This window comes from Neolamprologus multifasciatus, chromosome 13, assembly GCF_963576455.1.
Source record: "Neolamprologus multifasciatus chromosome 13, fNeoMul1.2, whole genome shotgun sequence".
Classification (NCBI taxonomy): domain Eukaryota; kingdom Metazoa; phylum Chordata; class Actinopteri; order Cichliformes; family Cichlidae; genus Neolamprologus; species Neolamprologus multifasciatus.
Window position 1 is genome coordinate 20,034,541 of NC_140451.1, and position 26,470 is coordinate 20,061,010.

Consider the following 26,470-nt stretch of genomic DNA (forward strand, 5'->3'; position numbering starts at 1 on the left):
TACAAGTAAAGAGCCATTTTTAACAGGAAAATGTATTAAAGGTATTTATTTAGCTAAAGGGGTACACGTAATATTGTGCCTTTTTAAATAGAATATTATTACTGATAAATACACATGTACTTTTTTCTTTTGTCTTTTAATATCGTAAGATAAATTTTAGCCTAATAAGTAGAGAACACTGTATTATATTGTGAGCTAATTATAAGCGTTACTATGTAATGTATTAATCGAAGGCTAGTTTTAGCTGTTTAGCTATATTTGAGATGAAATACAGCAAGTACTCAGGGGCGTAATTTCCAGGGGTGTTAGGGGGGTTATGACCCCCCCCCCCCAATAATCAGATCCAACCAATATAACCCCCCTAATGAAATTAAGAATTAACTTGCATAAATAGGCTGTTGATTTTCTTTACTCATTTCAGGTATTACCAGCAAAATAGTTGCATGTTTAATCATCTGGGAATTTACCCAGATTTATTTATTTATTTAGACAGAGATCTTGACCCCCCAATGTTCAGCACCACGGTACAATATCTTACATTTCGACATTATCTGTCGAAGTAGCTCCCGAGGCTAACACTGCGCATGGTCATTTAAACAAAGGGGAACATCTGTTCGACTGTGTCAGTTTTGCAGCTGGATTTTGATTTACATGACAACTTCCGAGATGGCAACAGGACACCCAGTCATTACACACTAAACTTAAGACACCTCATCAGCTCACCAACTGGCAGACGCTGGAGAGAAATAAAACCTTCATGAAGTGACGAGTGCTTGGGAAACACTTTTATGAAGTCAGTACCTGGGAAGAAGGCCATGTCTTTACTTTGTTAATTTACTTGTAGAGTTTGGTGCAGAGGCTCGGTATATAGCTGCCAGCTCACTGTGTGTATATATATCACTCTCTGTAACAGCATTTCATCATCTGTCCCTTCTCATTGATGTTGAATACACACTTCAAACTTTGTTTGGTTTATTACAAAAGTTTATAGAAAGCAGCTCTGCAAAGAACTCTCTGGGACAGTCTTGAGGAAAAGATTACACTTTTCCCTTTCCATGTGGCTCATTTTAGTTGTGTGGGGGCCAAAGCAAGTCTTTGTGTTTAAGAGTGATGTTTATCAGGGGACAGATTGTGCTGGTATAATCATTACGGGACTGAGTGAAATGTCTTGCAGAGCACGTATGTCTAATGGGAAACGTCAAAGCTTTGCTCTGTGTTTTCTCACTAAGTTCCAGAGAGGATGTTTCCATACTTTCGGAACATGTGGCCCAAACCAGAATGGAAGGACTGTCAGCTGAAAGAGCAGAGTCGTCATTCTATCTACAGATTGACATCGACCAGAACTAAGTTATCACTCAAGATAAGCACGGAAAAGCAGCTCGGTGCAGAAAAACCTACGGGGTTAAGAAACAGATGTCTGATGTAATGCCAGTTAATTTAGGAAGCAATTTCATAATCAGCGGAACATGTTTTCAAAACAGATTTGCATTCACAACAGCATCTAATCTAAGCACTTATAGAGGATACAATCAGCTCTGGTTATTACACAAACAACGATAAACAGACATTGGGGTATATCTATTTTTTTCATTTTAAAGCCGTCAAACTGATTTTTACTTTTACCAAGTGTGTTGTACAGAGGACATTAAGTCATCAGTCAAACAAACAACCTTTTCCTTCATAATGACAACAGCTAAGTTTCAACACTAGCAGTTTAGTCATCCATTAGTCATGTATCCCATCCAGATGTCTGGTGGAGGAGAGGAGGGGAGGAGGAGATAGCAGCAGGTGTAGATCTCTCTGAGCCCAGCTGAGCTCTAAAAGGCAGTGCTTAGCACCCACAGCTCTGTCATCTGGCCTCTCCCCTGTCTCCACCAGCCTCTCGACAGCCCATTCCTCATCATTTACCCCTTTTTGGCAAAGCCCAGAGCCCTTCTAATGGGCCACTCTGAATGCTTCCAGATGTTTGTTTATTTGTTGTGCAGCAACTGTAAAACAGTTTACTCTTAGCTTGGATCCATTCCCGTTGCTCCATTTCGGGGAGGAGTGCCGAGGGAGCTGTGGGGATTGGAGCAGGAGCTGCAGTGCAGATCACCTCGACATGTAACAAAAGCGAACTTCTAAACAAATGCGAGGTGCCCCATGGGTATCATCAGAAAGGAGGTTTTTTTTTTCTTCTTTGAAGGCTGCTTTCCTCTGGGGATTTTAATAACAGTTGTGCACCATTTAAGTTACATACATACAAAGTAGCTGGAAGCAGGCCCAGAAAAGCGAGATTAAAAGGGCCCAGGGCTCATACTGTAAGGCAGATACCAGGTGGGGCTTTTTTTCTTGATCTATTTACTCGGCTTGTACAGAGATATCCCCTTCATTTACAGCTGTCACTGCTGAAGGATGGCCCAATCAGATTTAATTTGATACATGTGAAAAAGCAGCTTCTAGTGTCTGGCATATTTATTGAATTATACAAAGGAAATGAAAGGCAGTTCATTAAAATTTGTTCTGTGCACATGGACACATCAATCAAGTCTCAAGCCTTGTTCTTTAAAAAAAAAAAAAAAAAATACATACCTCTTAACTACAGCTATAATTAGATCTATGAAATCAACATGTAAATCTGACTTCAAAATGTGCCACCTCAAGAAAAAGACAAGGTGGTAATAAATAAATAAATAACTAAATGATACATACATCCTCACGGTAAGACACAAGACTGCATTGTGTAATTGGCTGTGTAATAGTGTAGTATAGGCCAGTCTTCATGAAGGCAAACTATACTTTACACTGAGACTCCATCTTGGACCGTTAGATTCAGAGTCGAGCTGACAGTTGGACCAGCACTGAGAGTTAGAGCTAAGGTGACAGTAGTGGACGATCCTCGGGCCCCTCTGCCAGACTATGTACTCCACTCTGTGTCACGCCTTCGCCAAGACACGCTAGAGCCGCCCACCATCCTCCTTCACTTTGCCTTTTGTCTAGTTTCCTCTCATTCTGAAGTCTCATCTCCTTTAACTGTTTAAAGCTGCCCCTCTTCCTGATTTTCCCGTCCTTTCCCCCCTACTTTCCTCTCTGTCTGCTGTCAGATGTCTATGAAATTACGATTTAGATTTCACTACCACAGCAGTGAAATGTTTTTTCACTACTCTCCCCTGCTCTTCTCTCTGCTACCTTGTTTTACTCCGTGTCCTTCACCAACCAAGACAGGAGCACAGTTTCCACCCCTCGGTCCCTGGGCAGTGACCTGCCAGTGCTGCCTTCCATTGGGAGCTCCTAGCTGCTGTAATTACCTCTGCCAACCAGACTCTGGGGCTTTCAAACAGGTAACACGGTGGAGTAGTTAGGTGTAGGGGTTCAAGGGAGGTAAGGCGGAGTGTTTCTGAGACACCGTCGGAGCGATCTCAGATACGCTGCTGATATGGCCGCTATTTCTGGAGTCCAGATAAAACCAAACAGCCTCCCGCTTGCCTCTCTATTAAAAAGACCACGCCATTAACCCAAACAACTACTGTCACAATCACATACCGCATAATGTGTACTTTAAAACCCCAAAGCTGTTGAAGTGCATTTTTTATTCAAGTATTGATTGTGATTCTCAAGATTAAAGCATAAAGCAAACAGGATAATCACATGGCACAAGAAGCAGCAGTTGCGGTGGCAAAAGCACGATACAGAGTACGACCAGAGAGGCTTACTTTTGCAACAAATTTTGAACAAACATTTGTTTAATTTACCGTGTGTGTTGAAACAAGAGTTCTGCAGTGATTTGCACAAAATTATGCAGCGCATTGTTTCAGCCCTTTTGTTCATATACTGAATTTCCCTCAGCACGCATTTGTGTGGAATTACTGTCTCAACCATTCTGTTTGTTGTAGCGCTGCTTTGTCACCACTTTGTTCTCTTTGAATGAGGAGTTACTGTGACCGTTTCCCACACATAGAGAAAACTCAACTGTGTTTGAGAAGAGCAAATAAACGGGGGGAAAAGAAAAAAATAAGAGCGGGGGTAGGGGCTCGACGAGGCAGGGACACGAAGAGGAGGTGAAGGGCGAAGACGAGGGCTGTGTTATCTAAGGCTGCAGCGCCGCATCATAAAAATAACAAATGGAGACTGTCACTGTTACTCTGATCTCAGTCAGAGGGGAGAAATATTTCATGTGGCAGGTCCCCTCACCTTTAAATGAGTTGTTCTTAGCCAGGTCTGATTTTGACAAAGCACAAGGCTCTTTCTGTCCTTACTTCCGATGAGAGCTGCCACCATCCTGGCTTTCATGACATAGATCTGTCCTTGGCACCATTAATGTGGATGGAGGTCTACTCTACTGTATATTAGCCTAGAAGCAGTCGCAACTGATAAGTAATGCTACTATAGTGGTTGTCAGCTCGTCACAAATATTTTGCCATGTGACATCATTGATGAATCTCTCAAGCATGAAGTAATAGTTAACTACCCTGAACCCTGAAATAGGGTACTTACTGTGAAAAGCCAAACTTATCTGTTAATTCTGCTTTAAACAACTCCACAAAGCTAAGTCCAAGAGTCAGGCTTACTTAAATCTGGGTTTCCATAAAGTCTATATATAAACATGAATTTGGAAAATAGAAGACACTGCTTCGCATGTTTATTTTCTTTTGCAAGATATGGAAAAACTGGTGGCTGACTGTGAAATTTTATGTTTAAAATGATCTTTATTATTAAACTATCAGCACGTGTCCTCTTATTGCTGCATATGAAAGCCCACTGTTTGCATCTTGGATATAGAAACATCCCACAGTTTTTATAGTCAAATGAATCCAAAACAGAAGCCGTATTGTTAGGCCCTCCACTATGAACTAGGTTGACACATAACCTGGGCTCCTTACCCACTTTAAAACACAGGTTTAAAATCCTTGACACAAATTTGACACGGACTAAAATTTTGTCTAAAACCATCAGCTCTAAAGTTGTCTGCATGCTTTTGTTACATATAGACTGGACTATTGTTATGCACAGTATACTGGAGTTAGTAAATCATTTCTTGCTTGTTTAAAATTAGTCCAAAAATGCAGCAGAAAATTACTGACTGAAAGAAAAAAGAGAGAGATCGTATTACTGACACTGGCTTCCTTTGCACTACAGAATCCAGTATACAGTGCTGCTGTTTGCATTTAAAGCCTTAAATGGTCTTGCATCCCCATATGTTGTACATATGCTGGATCCATAAGAGACTGCTCATCTCTGGAAGTGTGGCTGAAGCATAGGTTGTGTTTATGTTATTTTATGTTAATAGCTGGAATGTGTGTATAGAGGGCATTTTAAGAATTTTACTTTTGTTTCTGGTGGTATTAAAATAAAATATATTCACTTCCTTTATTTAATTCAGTTTAATTATTAAGAAAACCACTAAATTGTCAAACAAACTGACTAAAATGCACATTTGGTTTTCCTCACTTTACCTTCAACCGGTCACGGCAGATGGGTGACGGCAGAAGGGAGTTTTTCCTTCCCACTGTCACCAAGTGCTTGCTCATAGGGTGTCATTGTTGGGTTATTTCTGTAATACTGTAGGGTCTTTACCTTACAATATAAAACACCTTGATGTGACTTTTGTTGTGAATTCATGCAAAAAAAAAAAAAAAAATGCAAGTGGAATGAATTGAATTAGTTAATTTTGGTTGCAGTAAATCATTTCAGCTGATTATGGGATAATGACCTGTGGGTATGATAAGTATAATAATATTGAAGTTAACTTTTTTTTTCTTAAAGTCTCAGCTGAGTATCTGGTACAAAAGCAATAGGTGGCCTTCGCCATTAATTTAGAGCAGTGTATCGTTTTAGTGAATGTGTTGTATTCTTTCTAGAGTGCAGTGTTTGATGTTAAGAAGTTGCTACATAATTACATCAACATACTACACTGGGTCAATATGAGGCCTAATCAATGTCTAGTATCAACAGATCAAGGATGCTTCATTCTGTGTATGTACTGCATGCTCCCACGCTTACACTCAGATCAGAGTTAGCTGAGATTACTCAGATTTATTCCCACTATCAACACATCACACAGATGAGAAGAGATCAATAAGAATAGATAACTTCAACTCAGTTTCAAGTTCAATAGATTCCCACTCTCTGCTGCTGTTAGCGTTATGACTCATTTACATAATCTATAGAACCAGGATCTCAATGTTTCTTCTTAATTTTGAAGAAAATAAATATTTTTCTTACCTTTGTGGGTCATGGGATCTCTGGATCCTCGCGGTAGAGGCGAATAGGGCAGTGGGTGGCTCTCTGATCCAGCCTCATTAAGTGACTAGCAGAAAAGGAATGTAGAAAAAGAATTAGCCATAAAGTTACAGCAAGCAAGCAGCAAACCACTGCCACATGGTTAAAAAATAATGCCATGTGGCAGTCTTTGTTCTAAAGTTCATTTTATTTTATTTACATTTTATGACAAAAAAAAATTCTTCTCATAGCGACAAGGACAAGGTTTAACAGCATGGATTAATCACCTTCAGTGGTGTTTTCCTAATTTAACGTATCCGTTTATATTATAATAAGATTAAGGGCTTGCTTTGAGTGTCAGTCATTTCTCTATAGCTGTTAGCTAACCTCTGGGTGAGATTGCTGCTAATTTAAATCCCCAAACTGGACCTTTAAACCCTGTTTATGGAGTCGACTCATTTATAATGGAATTATCTGACAAATCAAATAGATTGCTATGTGGTATATTATGCTAACAGATCTCTGTGTCTGTCTTACACCTGTACTGATACACCTGTACAGAAAGCGATTCAATCTTTGTAAAATCACAATTTGTTGATGTGACACGTTTAAATGCAACAAACACATTAGGCTACATAAATATAATGTTCAAACCAGAGACCAAAACAACTTTTCTAATGAAGTCTATGAGATGACCTGGTGACACCTGATTTATAGCATAACCTAATAGGGAGGTTTTAATATTCACCCAGATATGACCTCTGAACATGCGAAGTACAACAGTAACATGAGGGTAATATAAAATTGCACGAAATAACCTTTCTACACTAGAAAGTGTGAATGCAAATTACATGATACGTACTTCTCTTCGTTTAACTTCTTTATCTTATTTATTGTCCTACAACTGAAATGTGATTTTTTCATACATTCTTAGCTGCAAAACTGGACTGAACCTCTGACTGTGAGCACAGTCAGAGGTTCAGGCTAAACGCGTGTGATGAATGCGGGTTTGGGACAAAGAGAAAACAGTGGCCTCTATGTCATGAGACGGTATTCCCACACGGGTCAACAGTTTGTGTGTTGTTATTCTTTTGGTGCACTTTCAAGGTCCAAAACATTCTCTTTTTTTCCACCTTAGCCTTTTAGCTAGTGGAGCAGGCAGTTTATCATGACACAGCGATATCTGATGCCTTTGCAGAAATACTTTCCTTTCTTGCAGGAAGGAATTCACTAGGCCTTTAATCATAGCAAGAGACTCAACTGACAAATACATATTAGAGGTGGTTTGGAGCTGCATTTTTCCCACTTTTATTGTTGTTCCTCTACATGCCCATGCATAACCTTGAGAAATGGAATGGTCTGCACTGTTAAATGGAACCATATTCTTCATCGGCAAAGAGAGCAATGTGAACTGAAAACGATCACATAATGTGCTTTCAGATAGCATCTCTGAAAGGCATTAAGGTCTGGCCAGCATGTGTCTCATATTATACCAAGGAAAAAGAAAGAAGACAAAATGCGCCTATTTTAAAGGCCTTGCTACATGTATGCTGGAGAGTCAGCTTTTGAAAAAAAAAAATGCTGCTTAAAAGAAGAATATAGTTTTGACAGCAGACCTGCTGCTAAAACCTCCTAAGAAATGTTACAGATCACTCCCCTGCTTCTGCGATGTATATTTATGAAGTAAAAGAACTAAAAATATGAACACATTGTACTCAGTAACTACTGTCACCTGACATGTAAGGAAAATAGTCGGGTATTTATAGCATTGCACTAGCAAAACAAATATTGGACTGAGACTAAAGATCCTACAGCAAAATGATCACCACCCATCTCATTTTTGAGACATCTATCAAGGTTTATTTAGCGTTTTCCTATCTTTGAATTTTGCCATTTTGGTTTGCAACTCATATTACCAATCAGTACAAACACACTCGGTGTTCGTCTATGTCACTTCATAGGAAAAGAAACAAGCGACTCAGGCATTAAGATGGGAATTGTGAGCTGTCTGATCTACCTTTATGCATGTCTGGGCCACCATAGAGTTGCGCCCCCTGCTTGCCTCATTTCCTGGTCTGCATGAAAGATCACAAGCCTGGGCCCCTTTAGGCCTGCTTGGCCCACAAAAATCCCCTCCTAATCCTGATGCTCGGCCACAATTAATCTTCCGGGTTGCCACATTATTAACAGCACCACCCGCAGATGATATAGGGGGTGCTGGATGAGAACAAGGGAGCACTACTTAGGTGTGGTGAATACTAGATGGAGCTTAGCACTCTGGCTGTGGTCCTATGGGACATTAGTCACCTTGTTTTCAGTGCTGAAACCAACTCCACCCCAGTGATATGACACCACTACTTTACCTCCTCGCTGTAATGCCTGCTGATCACACAGCTGACCCATAGGTGGCTGTTGTAACTCCAACTTCCACTTGTCTCGATCTTCCCCTTTAAACCCTCAGATCTTCATCATTAGCCCTTGACATTTGCACTCAAGCATGCATGTGAAACAAATGGACGATTTTTCTGTACTTGCTACGAGAGGATTAATAGCTTTATGTTTTAACACTTTTAACAAGTGTTTTTTTCCACCAGTATTTCTAAACTGGCTACTCATAAAGCATGGTCCATTACAATGAAAATCCAAAAACAAAGAAACTCTGATTAAACTAATAATAGAAAACTTTTGGTGCCTTTATTAAACATATTTAGAAAGTAGGTTGGAGAAACTAAGTGAACCCCGATTCTAATGCTGCTCAGAGTTTGGTGCTCAATTACTGTAAGGAGGTGTTTGTTATAAGGTCACACAATGTCTGTACTGACAAAGTCTGCTCCTCCTAAAAAGACTGACGTGAATCATACCTCGAGAAAAACACATTTAAAGCATTTTATTGATGCACAAAGCTGGAAAGGGCTGCAAAAAGCATTTCCACAGATTGAGGTGCTCATCAAGAAACAATAAACAAGCTGGCTACGATTGGAGATTATTCAGGATTGTTGCTTACTCTCTATGCAAGTATGTGCCCCGCAGTGTTCAAACCAAGAGCACGATATGCAATCCTGGAACAGGTGAAAAAGGACCACCAGGAGGTATCTCTACAATTTGTTAAATTTCTAAGATAAGCACTGAGTAAGACAGGTGGCTATTGAAGGAAGCTATTAAGCAACCTACCATTTTGCAGACACATATATAAACAAAACAAAGCTCAACACTGTGTGTTTCACAAATGAAGCAAAAACACTTCAGGGTCAATGTAAAGTGGACTGTTGAGACACAAAATGCTATGTTTAGAGGAAAGGGGGTGTCGCACACTACCACCAAAGCATTCAAATGTGAAGTCTGGTGAAGTGAGCGTCGCTGTTCTGCAGCTACTGAGAGAACAATACAGAAAACACAGGGCAGCAGTCCAAGGAGCTTAGAAGAGGTCGGACTCAGGTGAAGGTTCTACAAGTTTCTAATTTCTAATTTTTCATGCCTGCGCTGTGAGTGGTCAAGATGTACGAATCAAAATTTAAAAAATCCAAATGTCATTTAAGTTTGAAATTATGACTGCGATGTAGACAATGATGTAGGCACCATTTTCTGATTAATTAATGCAGGAATCCTTTATATTACAAAGGATTTGCAAACTTTCTGTCAAATCAGAAACCTCCTATGTACTAAACATGCGACCTGTCCCATCGTGTCCTTTTCACATTTTCAAAACAAGGACTTCATTTACACTCCATCTCCCACTCTTTCCGGTATCATTTCTTTCTCTCCCTCTGGCTCTTTGGCTTGACTTCTCCAGCTGTACCTACACTGAACAGAGGGAGGTGCTGCTGTGTTGTCTATGTAAGATGCTCCTGGACGCCCTTCTTCTCTCTCCTCTCTCTGCTGTCCAGATTAGTCTGCTCATCAAGCTGAGCATTGTTTTAATTTGCTGGGCCCGGGGCATATGCTGAGTGTTCACATCATTATTGTCTCTGTGCAATGTGAGTTATCACCACAGCTTATGATAATGTGGCACAAATTTACAGGCTTGGGAGCACCACGGATTCCGTGATAATAAAGGGTGGACAGAGGGGAGTGCAAAGAGGGAGAGAGAAATGAAGAAAGTGTGTGTAGATGTATGTGCGCGAGCGGGAGAGTGGAATAGGTAGAGAGAGGAAGCTCCGTTGGATGTCATTATGAAAGATGATTCCCATACTAGATAATACATCACACCAGTGCTGTCTGTCTTCTCCTTTTCAGTGTTGTTATGTGAATAAATGCTGATAAACCCAGAGGCAATAGTGATTATTACTTCCAACATATCATCATGAGAGAGAGGGGAGGAGGAAGAGGAAGACAGGGGAGGGATGGAAAAAGAAGAAAAGCAAGTCACAAAGAGAGCCACATGGAGCACATAACCACCTGCACGGTGGGGATCTTCAAAATGTAAGACACTGAAAAAGTGAGTCAGGGAAGCCTGATGCAAATCTAGTTGTTTTTCACATGCAACTGCCACAAAGTTTACAAAGTTTCGCAAGCTTGGCTGCGGATTAGAGATCTTGATGGGCGTTACGTTACAGTACATTATGAAGATATTAGTTCATCTAGAAGACTTCTCTCAAATCTGACGCCGGCCATCGCGGTGAGCACATAAAGCAACCGTGTTGCACCATGTCTTACACACTGTTTTCCTTTCTGGCGATCTGTCTCTGAAGTCTCCCTTTGACCAGCTCATCCTGACACAGCTGGTTCCTGCCTCGCCTCACCTCACCTCCCTCCTTAAGACTGACCAGCAATACAATCTAATTACAGCCGCGCTACAGAGGGAGACCAGTGTAAACACCAGCCCTTTTTATCTCCTTATACATCTGGACAAGTAGACAAAGTGCTAAAAGGAAATAAATGTGGCCTGACAGCCACATCAAAGAGTTCAGCCAGAGGCTTACTGCTACTTAGGGCACAGGAATGTTGTTGCTAAGCATCAGCCCGCAACCTATCAGGGTGCAAAGAGGGCCCTGTCCTGCCTTACAGAGGGAAAAGGGGAAAAGAGAGAAATGAAGAGGAGAGAGGGGAAGGGAGGGCGAGGGGAGGGGAGGGGGCTGACATTGAGGGGAGGCTAGGGACTCAAGGAGATTTTTGTAGCTTAAAGCAATTGTTGGAAGAAACAAGCCTTCTGTTTTGTTTTCTCTTGACACCATTTCTGCTTTTTGTGCTTGCAAAAGACATGTATAAAAATGTCTTTTGATATGTTTTCTCTTTGGGTCTATATCAAAATATTTCTTTTGTGTCTGTGCATGGAACTTTTTTCACATCTTGTCTCTATAAACTGGTGCAGCTTTCTGATCATGTTGGAGATCAGAGGAGACACAACTTGTGAACTTATTTGAGTCAACATTTAATGCTGGCATGACACGTTTATTTCTTCACTAGATGGAATTTTTTATGATTCGTGTTTCGCACTTCTAAAGTTGTTTTTTTTTTTTTCGAGAGGGGAGGTTACAAACAATGCAACACTTTTAGAAATAAACAATGAAAAATGAATAAGCAGCAACGGCTCGGAGCATCTCTCAGCATGTAATGGCACTGATGAAATGGAAAATGCTCTAATTCGCTACCAGAGATCGAGCAGAGGCATTTGTACGCTCTCAAAGAAAAGTCTAATCTAATGGAATATCACACTGGTGCACAAGATATTATTTTGGATGCCAGAGCGGCACTTTGCATGAGGTCAAATAATTAAAATGGGTACTTTGGCATCAAAATATGGTGAAGAATGCAATAGAAGTGTATTAATTAAGATGTTTTCATGTCATGTTACACGAGACCTCAGCGATTCTGAGCGTGCGTAGTGAAAAGAAAAAATAAAATGAGTGTGCATGAAAAGAATGAATTCAGTTTTCTTGGGTGATGGCAGGGGGAAGAAAATTTGATGTAACGGTGCCTGCACTTGTGAGCAGAACAGCAGTGTTTTCCCCAGCAGGAAGACTACTGAGCGTGCGTTTAATGATTAGCCAGTTCTACTCCAATGAACTTGTTCTGAGTAAACGTATCATATGATCACTGATCACAAGAGGAACTGATGTTTCGCTCGGGGCACGAGACACACGGAGTGAACCGGCAACAGTAAAAACCTGCAGTTCTGTGTACGGCTAAGCGTCAGACAGGCAAAGGTTGAGTGCCGCTGAACGTTAATCACCCACAGCGATGACTCACAGATGGTAATAAGGCTGTGTTTGTTTTTAAGTTGAAATTTAAAGAGTCGTCGACCTTTTGGGTGAGCGTCTTGCTGGATAAGTACAGGTGATTTAAAGGAGAAAGTCTTCATTGCAGGTATGCAGCACAATTGGCTTAAAGCTATTTTTTATTTTGGTTTAGTTTGACCTTTCCACAGGCGCAGATGCTAATGCTACAAAGTTGAAAAGACAGACAGACACACACGCAAAAAAAAGCATCATGAAATCTTTCAAGTATTAGTCGAAACTGTAATTTGTTACCTTGGTCAAACTTTTAAGCAAAACCTAACCAGTTGTCTCTCACATTTCCACAGGCGCCATTTCTTTTATCACTAAAGAAGAGGAAAAAAAGTAAGGTGTGAGCTTTCTGATCTACCTGTGACAAAAATTATTTTTGTCATAGTTTTGCCTTATTTAACTGGTGTGAAAAGAAATATTTTCATCTTTCCTTGTTTTAAGGCAAACTACACAAACACACACACACGCACAAAACCACAGCAACTCAGGAGTGTGACATATCATGAGGCTTTCTGTTCCGATTAGGGGCTGTATCTAACGTCAAGGCTGTTTTCTAGAGTGTAGGATGTTTAATAATTGAAGACTCTGGGAGCGGGCCTGTCACACCGGCTTGTCTAGAATGTTTCCTATGCAATTAGATGCCGAGAGACATTTGAAGAGGACCCACAAAAAGAGCTACAAAAAGTGACATGTGAACTTAAAGGAAATTAGCTCTTCACACGAGTGAAATGTGAAGGTTACTTAGCAATGCTTAACTCAGACTGTGGCTGTGTGAAGTGTGTGTTTGACTCAGCCCTGCTACGAAGACTGCGATTTTCTTTACTTTGAGCCGGCTTCAGTCAGTAAGATCACAGAGGGAACGAAAACTAATTTTGACTCAAGGCACACGGAGAGAAAAAAGAGGAAAAAAAAACCCTGAGATGTGTCAAAATAATGAGATCTCTTGATGTTTTCTGGGAAGATACGGGATGATGCAGACAGATGCACAACTCACATCTTCACCCAAGGACACAGACACACAAACACCCGTTGAACATTTAACCGCAACTTCAAAACACACACATTTGCATGTGTGCAGGAACTCACATTAAAAACCTCAAACATACACACACACACAAAATATTTTTTTAATGCACGAAACACTAATGCACATCTATTTCAGTGTTCACTTACATTCAGGCCAAAACTCAAAACTGATTAGTTGATTAATACAGATTTTGAGTTGTGTGATGTAAATACAGTTCAAGCTCTGGCGTCTAAATTAAAGAAATCTGACCTGAACTCCAAGCAAAACATTCAGTAGCACGACTTCTTTTCTTAATTAAACAAAAAAAACCCGGTGCCTTATTGTCGTCGTGGTTTTGTGATTTGTTTTTCAGCACACAAACACAATTTTGCCTGTGATTGTGACAAATCAGACCACCACATAATTAGGCCGGCCTTTATTTTCATTTGAAAATATTAGACACATCCTGTAAAAACAGATGATTAAAACACTCTGTATCCATCTCTCGCTTGCCTCCAATCTCTGACAACCTTTCACAGGAAGTTCCCCCACATCCGCATCTCGGAATCGCTACGTCGCAACGATAACGCTGTCATCCTCCACACCTATCGTAAGTCACGAGCAAACGACCGAGATGCTCCGTCGCAAGACAGAACCCTCTGCGGGCCTGTAAGCTGTATCATTACAGCATGTCATCTTTATGGCAAAGGAGCCGAGCCGAGCTCTCTAATTACACTCTGCTTACTCCATTTACCCAGACTGGGACAGAGCAGCAGGCAAACAAAGCATTAAAAATGGAGTGCTTTCCCCTGTTCTGTGCCCGTGTCTTTCTTCTGGTGCCTGTTGTCCTCCCCTGGTTGTTGTTGTTGTTGCTGTAAAAGCTGCCGAGGAGAGATAGCAGAGGGCACATGCCACTGCACCGTCCTCTCCAACCCTCCTTGACTTTCCCACCCTCCCAATCTTTTTCAGCCCTTCCTTCAAAAGGACTTATGAAGGTGAGTGGCTATGTGACAGGCCAGGAATAAAAGAGACAAACCAGGGATAAAAATTAAATAAAAAGTAGCTGTCTGAAATAGTAATTGCACTCCTTTGCTGAGCATGCTTTCAGATATATAAACCTGATTTACTGTCGGTGTTGCTGCCACAAATCAGAAGGCCCTCTGAGAAACACTCGTGCTATGAAATTGTTTAATCTCATCAAGTTCTGCTTTCACAGCAGGCCATAAATCACATAGTCTTTGTTATCATAGACCTCCATGAGCGCCTCTGAGGCAGGCAATGGATCGTGGGTATATATAATCTTGACTGCGCAAACAGCAGGGTCTGAGCAGCCTGAAATACTTTCATATTAGCCGCGGTGCAGCTGGCGGAACACAAGCGCCCTGATGGATATCTCATTTCCTGCGCTCTGCATCTATTTCGAGCAAATTATTACTGCATAAATTTCTTGTCAACAGAAACGGCCAATTAATTAAGTTAAAATGCACTCGTGATCACATCTACACACCAAACAGGAGAGCGAGGGCAATTTTCCGCTAAGCAAATTTATTGCAGGGGTCACTGTAATGAATGACTCTAAACTTTGTGATAAAGTGGCAGACAGGCCAATATCTACACAGGAACCGTGGTAGGGACATATTTGCATAAGGCAAATTTACGTGAAAACGCTCGAGGACGACAGCTGGAGGTGGGTGAGGAATTTTTTTCTTTTTTTACAACGACAAAACAAAATGTCGGTCAATCTCTGGCTCTTCACTATTTCATCAAAGATGTGCACCGAGGATTGGATGGAGATCGTGGATGCACCTTTGCCATTTAACATATAAAATATACACATTTAACAGAGCTCGCAACCTGAATGAATTATTCATAATGTATGAGGGCTTGGGAGTTTGTGGAGGGTGCGAGTGGGGTGGGGGGGTGGGGGTTGGCGGTTGTTTATTCAGCTTGGGCCGTTTATCAGACAGTGAGGATCCCACGGCGGGGATGAGCTCGGAGATTTATCTGTGCTAGGGCTCCAAAGCAGATAAATCAAGGGGTGTAATCATGCTCTGAGTGGCCCAGCTGTGACCCCGTAGTGAACTAATGACACAGGGATATCTAAGCCCCTTTTCCTCTTCCTGGGTTAGGCCCTTAGGTTAGTCCCCTGTCAGACACAAAGCTAAAGAAAGACACTGCTTCACAGAAAAACTGAGGGGGAAACATAAGGCCCTTCATGTCCTTTTGGTCCTGTTTACACAACACCAGCGAGCAGGATTGTTCGCCCGCGCCTAAAAATACAGCGTTGGAGCGATGTAACAGCCGACAACTACTGTACAACAATGTTTGTTCAAACAATAGCAACGAGTATCGATTGTGCGTATACACCATCGCAGGTTCACGAGCCGCTATTCACAACAGCCCGTGTAAAAGATACTGCTGTTTGGCTGAGGATGTCTCCCGTTCCCTCCCAGAGCAAAGGCTTTTCTCCAGGACCGAGCCTGCTCTGATTTATCATGTCTTCTGCTAGCAGGCTGTCCGCTGATTAAGCCAGTGGAACTTTGTTTCACTCTCCTCTCTCTTTAATCTGTCTCTCAGCGAGATAAATTAAGCCAGTGCCCGTGCCAGCTCCTGCTCTCTTTACCTCCCTCCCTCCGTCTCTTCCTCCCTCTCAGCCTTTCTCTCTGTTTATCTTTCTGTCTGTCACACATTGAGAAGAGAGCAGACACATCTGCTCCTGCACTGCTGCAGGAGATAGGGCTGGGCTACATCCTTGGTCAGATTTAGCTAAGAGTGTCTGCGAGTGAGAATGAGAGAACAAGTGTGTTTTTCCTCTCTTTTCTCCCCTTGACAAGACTGTCAAACAATCTCCCTCTCCTTGGCTGGGCTTATGTTCTTTGTTGTCAGCTAATAAATCAGAGAGTATTTATGATCTGCAATCCCTATTCTTAGGCTTTTAATGGCGACACGTTTGTGGGTGAATTAAAGCAGGGTTTTATTCACTAGGCTGTGGGCCAAAGTGAGAGGCCTAGGTGCCTCTGCCTGTGAATGTTTCTCCTCTCTCCGCTCTTGCTCGGGTGTTAAATCATACTCATTGTCAGGCAGCGCTAAGTTAGTGTGCGTCATTGGGGAGAGCAGGAAGCACTGGGCATAATTCTGTCCATCAGTTTAATTTATTGTATTGGTAGCTTTGTAATCTCTGCCCCATAAACTACAGGAGCTGACAGACAAGAATTTGGTTTTTAAAGGCGACGCTCATCCACATTTTGGCTGGCGATGGGCCTTATTTTTGCCTCAGCTTTCTGATTTCATATCCACAACCACAGGAGAAAAAATTTAAAGGTTGTTGCAAAATGCTTTTTTCTCTGCTATTAACCACTGCAGACATAATGGTTGTTTGGTCAGTTACGTATATGTGAAAGATTACTAAAAGTACATGTTAGAAGAAGAAGATGAGAGCCATAAAAGATGGAAAAAAGAAGAAAGAAGAGGCGTCGAGGACACAACCTTGCTCAGAGGTTTTATTTCCAGGTGAAATAAAGTCCTAATACCAGCGTACTGCTGCAGCATCTGCTTTGCAGATAGTGCACTTGGCTCTCCTTCCAGTGCCAGCGAATATAAATCAGGTGAGGCACCTCAATGCTAGGCCTGACTCCTAGAGGCCAACAAATCTTTAACATGAGATTAGGCCTCAGTGGAGTCATCCATCTTTGGGTGATGAGGAAAATATCACACACTCTATGGGCAATATGGTTTCCAACAGAGTCCGGACCGATGTCTATTAGAATGTCTATTAGGATAAAAAGTCCAACAACTCACTGTTTGCGCACACTGTGAATTAATTCCTACAATGTGGATGACAAACACAAGTCTTTTCTAAATACAACTACAAGCCCGATAACATAAAATAACAAGAAGAAGAAAAGAATCAGTATCAGTATAAAATATATAATATATTTTCCTGGAAGAAATAATCTGAAGATAATAACTCGGAGGAATAATTACCCTCTTCTTTGTCAACACATGCTTTATGGGCATTTTCTTTTAATTGTAATAAATGTAAATGGTGCCATGTGTCAACTACAAAGAACGCAGAGCAAAGCAACGCTGCCAATTACCCTATAAAACATGCATATCTTCCAAAGCATGGGTCTCCTCTGTGGGTTTAACTCACCAAAGGCAACGGGTGTTTTACAAGATGCCTCGCTCAGTGGATACAATTGTGCCTTAGCATAAAAGGAATAGCAGGCTGCGAGGACCCAACAATGAACCATATCTCCCTGTAGCCCTTTCAGCGAGCTGCATTTACATATCAAGCCACTAGCCTGATGTGTAAACACATTCCATCAGATGCCGCCATCGTAGCCAATGAGAGCCATTTCATTCCAGCTATACCTCACACACTGTGCAGCATTAGACAAAGGGAGAGAGGCCTGAAAGAGACATCTCATGTCATCACCCGAGAGATAATGGAATTGTTATACATCCTTGATCACAGACACTCTCACGGCATCTTGCTCTCTTTTTCACTCATTCTTTGTCTCGGTGCTCTTGGTCTCTCTATCGCTCTCTCCCTCTCTCACAATGTGCGCACAGACACACAAGCTCACGAGTAAAAATTCAGCACACTTCAGTGCGATAGCTCCTCTTCTCTTTCAGGGTTTCATCTCAATAGCTTTTTATCTGAGCACTTCAATTTGCAAGCCTAGCTGGAAGGCAGCTCCTCCTGATATGTTAATGGCAGGGGTACTTAAGCACTAAAAGATTAACATAAAACCCTTTGGAACAAGCTAATAGTTTATGATAATTCGTGCATGGCCTTTGTCTGTACTATCATTACATTGCCTCTAGCGATAATTTTATCAAGGGGGCTGTAAAATATCATTTTAACAAGTTCACTTTCAGATAATTAATAGTAGAAACTGTATTATTCAATTGAGCCACACTGGCACCATTAACAATATGGCAAGTAAGGCTATAATTAAAGTATTTCAGTTTATTAAACCTATTCATAACGCTGTGCAAATGATGACACAGAGACACAAGAAAAGGCTTTTCTTTTTTTTTTTCTTGGTGAAGCACTGTCACCAGAGCAATTACAGGAACCCAGGGGTTGTCTCCTCAGTTAGCCGAGCTGATTGAAGCTTTCAATTAGCAGGTGGGTGTATGCATCGCTCCCACAAAGAGAGGCGGCACACATGCAGGAGACCTGCAAACCTGCTGACAACACTCATGGAATTTGTGTTCTGTCCCAGAACCAAAGTATTAGAACTGAGAGCTTAGACTGAACCTACACTGGGTTAGAGGAAATGAGTAAGGGGGATGAGGGAGAGAAGGCCATAGCAGATCCACCTAATTTATAAAAATCAAGCTGCTTAGAGCAGAGGTTGTGCATTGACAGCTGGTAAAGAAAAATAATAATAAAAAAAATTGAATTAATATTTAATAGTAGCCTCATACCGAGTATTCAAGAAAGCCAACAACCATTCAGAATACATGCATCCCTACTAAGAAGACAAGCATATAGTTCACATGGAAGCTTGTTTCTGCCAGGGCAGAGCCAAGTTGAAATTTTGAGTGTATCTTAAAAGTTGAGTAAAGTAAATTTTTGACCCAAAAGGAAGTAACTTGAAAGTCAAATTTTTGAGATACTAACTCGAATTTAGTTACAAAGTTACAGATGACATTTTTTTTTATTTCCAGTGGCAGAAACAAGCTTCCATAATTTTTATCTGCAATTTTGAGGCATGGCTGTCTTAGAGTTAGTGCGATAGTCAATGCATGTACACTGTACCTGAGAGTGAATGCATGCGTGCCTGATAGCCTAACTGGCCCCAAATACACACACACGCACACGCACACACACACACACACACACACACACACACACACTTTCTCCTTCAGACACACCACCCCTCTCATGAATAATACAAAAACTCCCTTTCACCAAACAGCTCAAATAGCTACTCATTCATCTGCATACCTGGAGCCTCGCAAAATGATTGGCCCGCCATTACCGCTGGAAAAAAAAAAAAGGAGAGAGAGACAGAGAGAGAGAGAGAAATGTTCCCCAAACAATTTGCTTCAAAATAAGACAGGAATAATTCTGTCCTTTTCAGCGACACAGACAGGCCCCTGTGCATAATGATGTTAGCGTAATGGGGTGACAGATAGACTGTGAGACCATGACATTAGCATGAGAAACGCACCAGTGAGCAACCGCTCAACTGTGGTCTCAGAGGGCCCTCAGAAATACACTCTGAACATCGTTTGTCTCACAGCTCTATGAGCCTGACAAATGAAGACATGCCACGTTTTATGTCGAGCAATATACCATTCCACTTTAGCAAACACACGACTAAATGACAAAGGGAAACCCGGCTCTGCATTATACAAACACACTATCTCCTGTCCTATTAGTGAGGTATAACCTCATTCAAGGTCGGATGGAAAACAGGGACACCTTAGCGTTTCTCCTTCTTAATGAGGTAAGAAGACTTACAACAAAGAACACGGTCAATCAAACGGAACCCCCCAAAACTAATTAAGCAATTCGCTTCCAAGGAGATATTTCACAGGTTACATGCTGAGAGTACACTGAAGCCAAGACTTAAAATCTGACCTACAGTAAAAGCTATTTCCAAGTTTATTAAAATAAAGGCTAGGCATAGTAACATCACTTTAAGACTAGAAATTGAAATTATTAAGACTGCACTTTTGTTTTTATTAAGTGTGAAAAGACACTGGACGGCCAGCTGGCAGTGCACAGTGACCAAATCAAATCTCAGAAACCCTTTCCCCTTCCCATGTCCTTTTAGAGAGTAACTAGCAGTCAATGTTTGTTAAGGCTAATTATATATTTAAAACTAGAGCGCTATCTCAAAGTTAGGGAAATATAATCATGTGTTTATAAAAAGGGATATACAGGATGTAAGCCAATGTCAAAATGTAGATGCTGCAGACATGAGCCGCAGCCTAAAAATGGTCGAGCTATGACAGCCCTGACGTTCACAGCACGACACTGTCGAAGGGTGAATGCTTCCTGTAAACGTTTATCTTCACTGTGAGTGTGTGTCTGTGTGTGGTACAGCTTGGCGACAGGAGCTTCTCTGAGGCTTTATCTGTGGCATGACAAGACAACCTGTAATATACGAGCATCTGGAGCTCCTCTTCAAACACAGCCTTATCTCACGCCAAACATTCCCCGAGGCCAGAGCAGAGCAAGAGTTGCTCGGACCAGACAAGACCTCACACCGTCTCTCTGCATCCCACCCAACCCGCGAGCCGAGTGTTGGGTGCGCAAGCTGAGAACAGCCCGTCAAAGCGTGCCTGCGTGTGAGCGCGGCTTCGACAACTAAGAGCAACAGTGTGACTTTGCAGTGACGGAGATCATCTGCTCCGAGTTCTTTCTCCTTCCTTGCTAATCGAGCTAGCGGTTAACGGTGCTGCACTCAACATAAATGGACGCCCTCCCTCCTCACTCGCTGGTTTAAACATATTTGTTGAGATGAGAACTAAACGCCCATCACTCATGTTTCTGTTTAGGAGAATTTATCTTAAGGTAAATACTCAGGGCCATTATAGAGGATTTGAATGAGCTGCATGTGCATGCCATCACTTGTTAGACTACTGCCTTTTTATACATCAGTCTTAATCACATAAAACACCTTTTAAAATAGCATCTTATAACCTTAAAATAATGCAGGCATTAAATCAGGAATGGCAGAGCTCAATTCTCCAAGCTTTCTCTTGACAAAATAACTGTGATGCAGGTGAAGACAAAGCGCAGGGAGGAAGCTGCCTAGTTGGAAAGCTTCACTCTTTTCTCTGTATCTCGCGCTCCGCATGGACTGCTGCCTTCAGCCAGCCTATGGGGGGGATGTAGACGTGCCCCTCTCTGGGGCCTGTACATACGGCCTGTGCCTCACTTCAAAGAGAGGGCATAAGGGCAGCGTTCTCCCCCAACTCAGATCCATTCAGCACACAGCTGATTCCTCCATGTGTGTCTCTCTTTGACTCTCTCTAGGCCCCTCTAGCTTTCATTTCAGACTGCTTTCTATCCTCGTTTTTTTTTTTCTTAATTTTTTTTTCCTTTTCTGGAAGATGCATAAAGGAAGTACAGCTCATAGTTTATGTGTGGGTTTGTGTGTGTCCCTTTGAAGTCTCATAATGAAGAGCAACACCGTGCAATCTCTAAACATGCTGTCACACAGGCCCCTCTACGCGATTCACAACTTAATGCAAAGCATGCAGATATTGCAGCTAAAATACATATGAATGCTTGCTGACTTCTGCGTGCATTGGAACACATGACGGATGTCGCAGATAACAAAAAGAAACACGCATCACGGAGGGTGCGAGAGAGGAAGTACATTTGAAAAGAAGCAAAGCAAAGAGAGGAGCTGAGCTCAGCAGCTGTAGCGAAGGGAGGTCTGGCCCTTACAAATCCTTTCTTTTTTGATCTCTTCATCCAGATGAAAGAACAGAATGAGGCAGGATTATGCAGGACAATTGCGCTTTCTCCCCAAACCCTGACTTGATCGGCTTTTACGCGAGCTCTAATCATTTTCAATTACGCACATTTTCTGACATCCTGTAATAGCTACACTGCAGGTCTTAAACTCTCCGGTTGCCCCAGTGCTCCCCTGCAGCCTCCTTTTTTTGTTTTGCTAAGCTTCTCATCCCCAGACAGCATGCCAGTAGTGTCTGCTGACAAACTGAATGGGCCTGAACTGCAACTTGTTGTTTAAGGTGCCAAATAACCCATTTACCAGATGCTTGACAAGGATGTTATTTGGCGTTTGATTGAATGCGCTTTTGTGTCAGTGAAGCATTGAATTAGTGTTGTTTGTTTGTGGAAGCCTCTGGGACCCCTCCTCAGTCTCTGTTTTATTTTTATGTTTTTTGTCCTTTGTGTTTTGGGGACGTGGGGGTCCTTTTGGTATGATAATCAATATTTAATCCAGCCGGTATAAAACATACATGTTGTATAATTTGTTTACCAACCTTTTTTTTCAGAAATCCACTGGTTTGCACAAATGATTAACTCGACATTCAGCCTTTAAGTGGTTAAGAAAACATCTTCAAAAAGAGCCTCTCAAGACATGAACTGTGTTTGTAATGTTGCACTGATTGCAACCATGGCAGCCTAGTTGCCCCTCTGTGCATTCACCTGGTGCCTAATTCCAGTCAAACTTTAGAGCTTGGTGTGCCTTGAGGGACTCAAGAGCTCAAGTACTTGACTGAGACAGACAGCACCATTAGCAGGCCCTGGACCAGCCCCAACCCTGACAACCACTCACAGCTGGCAATGGCAGGCAGAGGAATGAGTCTCCTTTTCTTTAGTTTAGTCAGAGAGCAGTGCAACAAATGCCCATCACTCATTCACTCACTCACTCAGTACCCAGCAGGATGGTCCACTGCTTGTGAGGACACATAGGAACAATGGAAAAACTAAGGGAAAATGCCATCCAGTCACAAGTGAAATGATACACTTTTGACCAATGTCCAATTTCAATTTAATGTTATTTATATAGCGCCAAATCACAACATTACGGTGCCTCAAGGCGCTGATGAAACTAGCAGATTCAAACTAACAGACTTCAATCAGATGAAAGGTAAATACATACAAAACCCCAAAGAAAAGTGATTAAACATAAGGTCAGAGCAGTTATTCCTGTAATACACCCAGAAGTCTTTCAATGATGTCGCCTGTATTTAATGAGTTTTCAGTAGTATTCTTACTGTATTTATATCCAGGCAGGCATGCTTGGACCAACTGTACATAATGTGTAATATGAGGTGTGATCAAAAAGAACTACGTGCATGTAGACATTTGTGATTTTACAATAGATCACGAAATTGCACAAAGAGAAAACATCAAATTCTGTGTCAAACTGATTGTTTATGCCGAGGATCACCACTGGCGATGAGACCTGGATATAACCTGGTTTACAGTAGACAAGCCATTGAGCCATAGAAGGTCAGTAGTGCAACTGTGAACATGCCCCACCCCCACACCCCCACCTTTGGTGCAATCAATCTGACCTGCAGAGTTTGCAACTCTGTGCCCAACCTGCACACGGATTAGAGTGTAAGCCATTAAAGGGTGGCCAGCATGCATTGCACAGGCACTGATCAGAACAGGTTCAAACCTGCTGGTTAACTGGGGCCTTTCTATATGAAGTTTGCACGCTCTCCCTGCAGGTGCTCCAGTTTCCTCCCAGAATCCAAAGACGTGCACATTAAGTTAACTGGTGATTAAGGAAAAAACTAAATCGACTGTGAGGTGTGGGATGTGAGCATGCAGGTTTGTTTCTCTGCGACACACTAAAGACCTGTCCAGGTTCTATCCTGCCTTTCATGTAGACTCAGATCTTATAAAGGGCACTTGATAGTTCCTGCATCTGCTAGTACTGTAGGGTATGCTTGGGTCCCAGTGACATAAATGTCATTATCAGCCAGTTTTTTGTAACCAAGTGGACTACGCATGTACATTCAGGCAGATGACGTTCACATCTTCCACACTCAAAAATGAGGTTTGATTTATTACTTGTTATCATCTAGGATAGTCTAGCATAGTCATCTCTGTCTGCCAGTGGCTGTCTGTCATTATCAGCTTTGATAATGCCTAATAGTGTCCTCAACAAAGATCCCTAACAGGAGGAGTTTATTTCCCCAGCTCTTTGCAGCTTATTGGCTGGGGCCTCTACTTCTAATCACCTTTCATTACAGCCTTCTGATCCCCAGCTTCCCTTTGTACACCGCGCTTCATCGTCTTTATTTTCTGCTCTAATTGCATGTGAAAGATGCCCCCTTTGATTCTGCCTGCATGCCAAAGTGCTATCAGAGAGAGAGTGTCGAAAAGTGTCATGCGTGTCTCTCCACTTGGAGGATGAGTGAGCCGCATATTCACCTGCTGAGGACAAACCTATTTCTCCCCAAGATATGACGTATCTATCACCAGCTCAGTGGATATCTGCGCAATCTGTCAACATAATAGCTGTGTGTGTGTGTGTGTGGGGGGGGGGGGGGGGGGGGGGGGACTGGAGTGGGAGGGGAGGAAAAAAACATGCAGATCGGTGCTTTGAATTGCATTGTTATAGTCAAACACTCAGATATGTTTTTGCGTGTTTAATTTTCTGAGCAGCGTGACCACGATATATCTCTGCTGACAGAAAAAAGGAAAAAAATAGCTTTTCCATGTGCCTTTTTTTCCTTTTTTCAAATGCCATCATTTGTTACTGTTCACTGGAGGTTGTGTACCCACCATGTTAGGGTTGTTCACTGTCAGTGTTTAACCTTTTCAATATGATATCCGTAGGACCTTTTGTGACCACTGTGCAGTTCTAGAAGGGCTTGTCTGCAGATTTTATACACCGTTTCTTCTTCAGGGGCTAACTCGTAAAATGCATGGCCCCCTCAGAGCAGTACTATACAGAAGGCACAATTAGATAATGGAGGCTCTCTCTGAAGAAGTATCAGTCTAACAAGGGCCTTATTTTGGTAACAAATTCATGGAAGGGCCCTTGAGCGGCTCGATATCTGCTTATTGTTAAGCTAGTGTTCTGGGATGGGGAGACTGGAACAGGAGAGAGACAGAGAGACCTCAGTCTGACAGAATCTAATCAAGAGTTGTCCTAACATATTACAACTGACTTAAGCTCTTCTAAGATCTTCCCTCCCAGTTAAGTCTCACTAATTCAGAATCAAAATAACCAGCGGGACCGAGACAAGGAGAGAAAGTGAGACAGGGAGGCGAGATTAGGAGATGGCACGGAGGGAAAAAAAACACATACACACACATCACTTTCTGACTGAAATAGAAGGGTACTTCCGGCTCCAATTTCAGCATATGCTAGGGTGAGCTGCAGAAAGATAAATGAGCTCTCCAGCACCAAGAGGAAACCGATTCTTTATCTGGCATGCCTCTATTTACTGACATTAAGAATGATAATATCAATCAGCAAGCTGTCAGCAACCCAAGTGGGCTGTGAGGAGAACAAAGTTTCCACTGTCTCGCTTTTGAAACGTTTACAAGGAGATGTTGATGTACCTGCCATTCAGGTGCAAATAATGTCATCACCACACACCCAGATCGGGGTGTACTACTCCACCTTAGTGATGAGTAAAAGTGCCCAGGGCCCTTTCCCAAAGCTAGTGTTCATAGCTCGGAAAAACAAAGCTGACGGGTTAATGAGCTAGCAATCACCACAACCAGGAGAGCACCATAGCACCAACATGTCTGTACTCCCCATCTCCCCGTGAAATATAGCTGTGGGTAACAGAATTTTTTTTCTACCTTTGGTGGTGATGAGCAGGAGAAAACACATGGCAGCAGCATCAGGGAAGCGTCTGTGTAATTACTTTTGGCCATCTTTCAAACCTTTCTCTCTCAGGAGAGAGATGTGTGACAACATATGACAAGAAAGCCAACAGGCTTTCCATACAGAATAATGGAATCCATCATCACTGAGGCAGACACACCTGTCTGGCTTTGAGAACAATGCCACACTGCCTATTTATTAGGTGCCAGAAAAGTTTATGTTTGTGCGGTGACAGTGACAGCAACTTGATCCTTTTCATTTTTGGAAGGGGGATCTCAAGCTTTGGGGAAAGGAAGGAGGAGGGGAAAGTCTGACTCACATATTTTTCTTCTCTCGGTGGTGCACAGCGAGTTCTCTTTTTTCCTGATAGCTGTCTGCTAAGGAGTCAGAAGACAAATAACAAAGACTGTCATTCTCCAGGAGGATTTCACTAATTCTTTTTTTTTCTCTTCACCACAGAAAGATATTATATTCTTTTGACACTTCAAGTCCAGGGCCAGCTCAATCTTCCCTGGATTTTGCAAGATATTGGATTGTTTAGCAAATCAGGGAATGATTTAATCATTTGTGCTCGTTTGACATTTGTAGCATGAACACAAATGATTAATAAGAAGAACTAGCCAGGTTTCAGTCAGGAAACCTTTTTACACAGAAATGGTAATTTTTTTCAAACCTTTATCAGAAATACAATTACCTGATCAAACAAGTGTGCGTTTATAGCTCATGGTTGTGGATGT

At 41.9% G+C, this 26,470-nt stretch overlaps 1 protein-coding gene across 1 annotated transcript in view; it reads right to left on the bottom strand.

Annotated features, from left to right (window-relative positions):
* Positions 1 to 26,470, bottom strand: part of lrmda (leucine rich melanocyte differentiation associated) — a 217,917-nt gene that overhangs the window by 22,036 nt on the left and 169,411 nt on the right. The window contains exon 6 of the mRNA XM_085183757.1: positions 6,202 to 6,286. Within this exon, the coding sequence (XP_085039883.1) occupies positions 6,202 to 6,286 (85 nt within the window). The remainder of the gene's footprint in view (positions 1 to 6,201; positions 6,287 to 26,470) is intronic.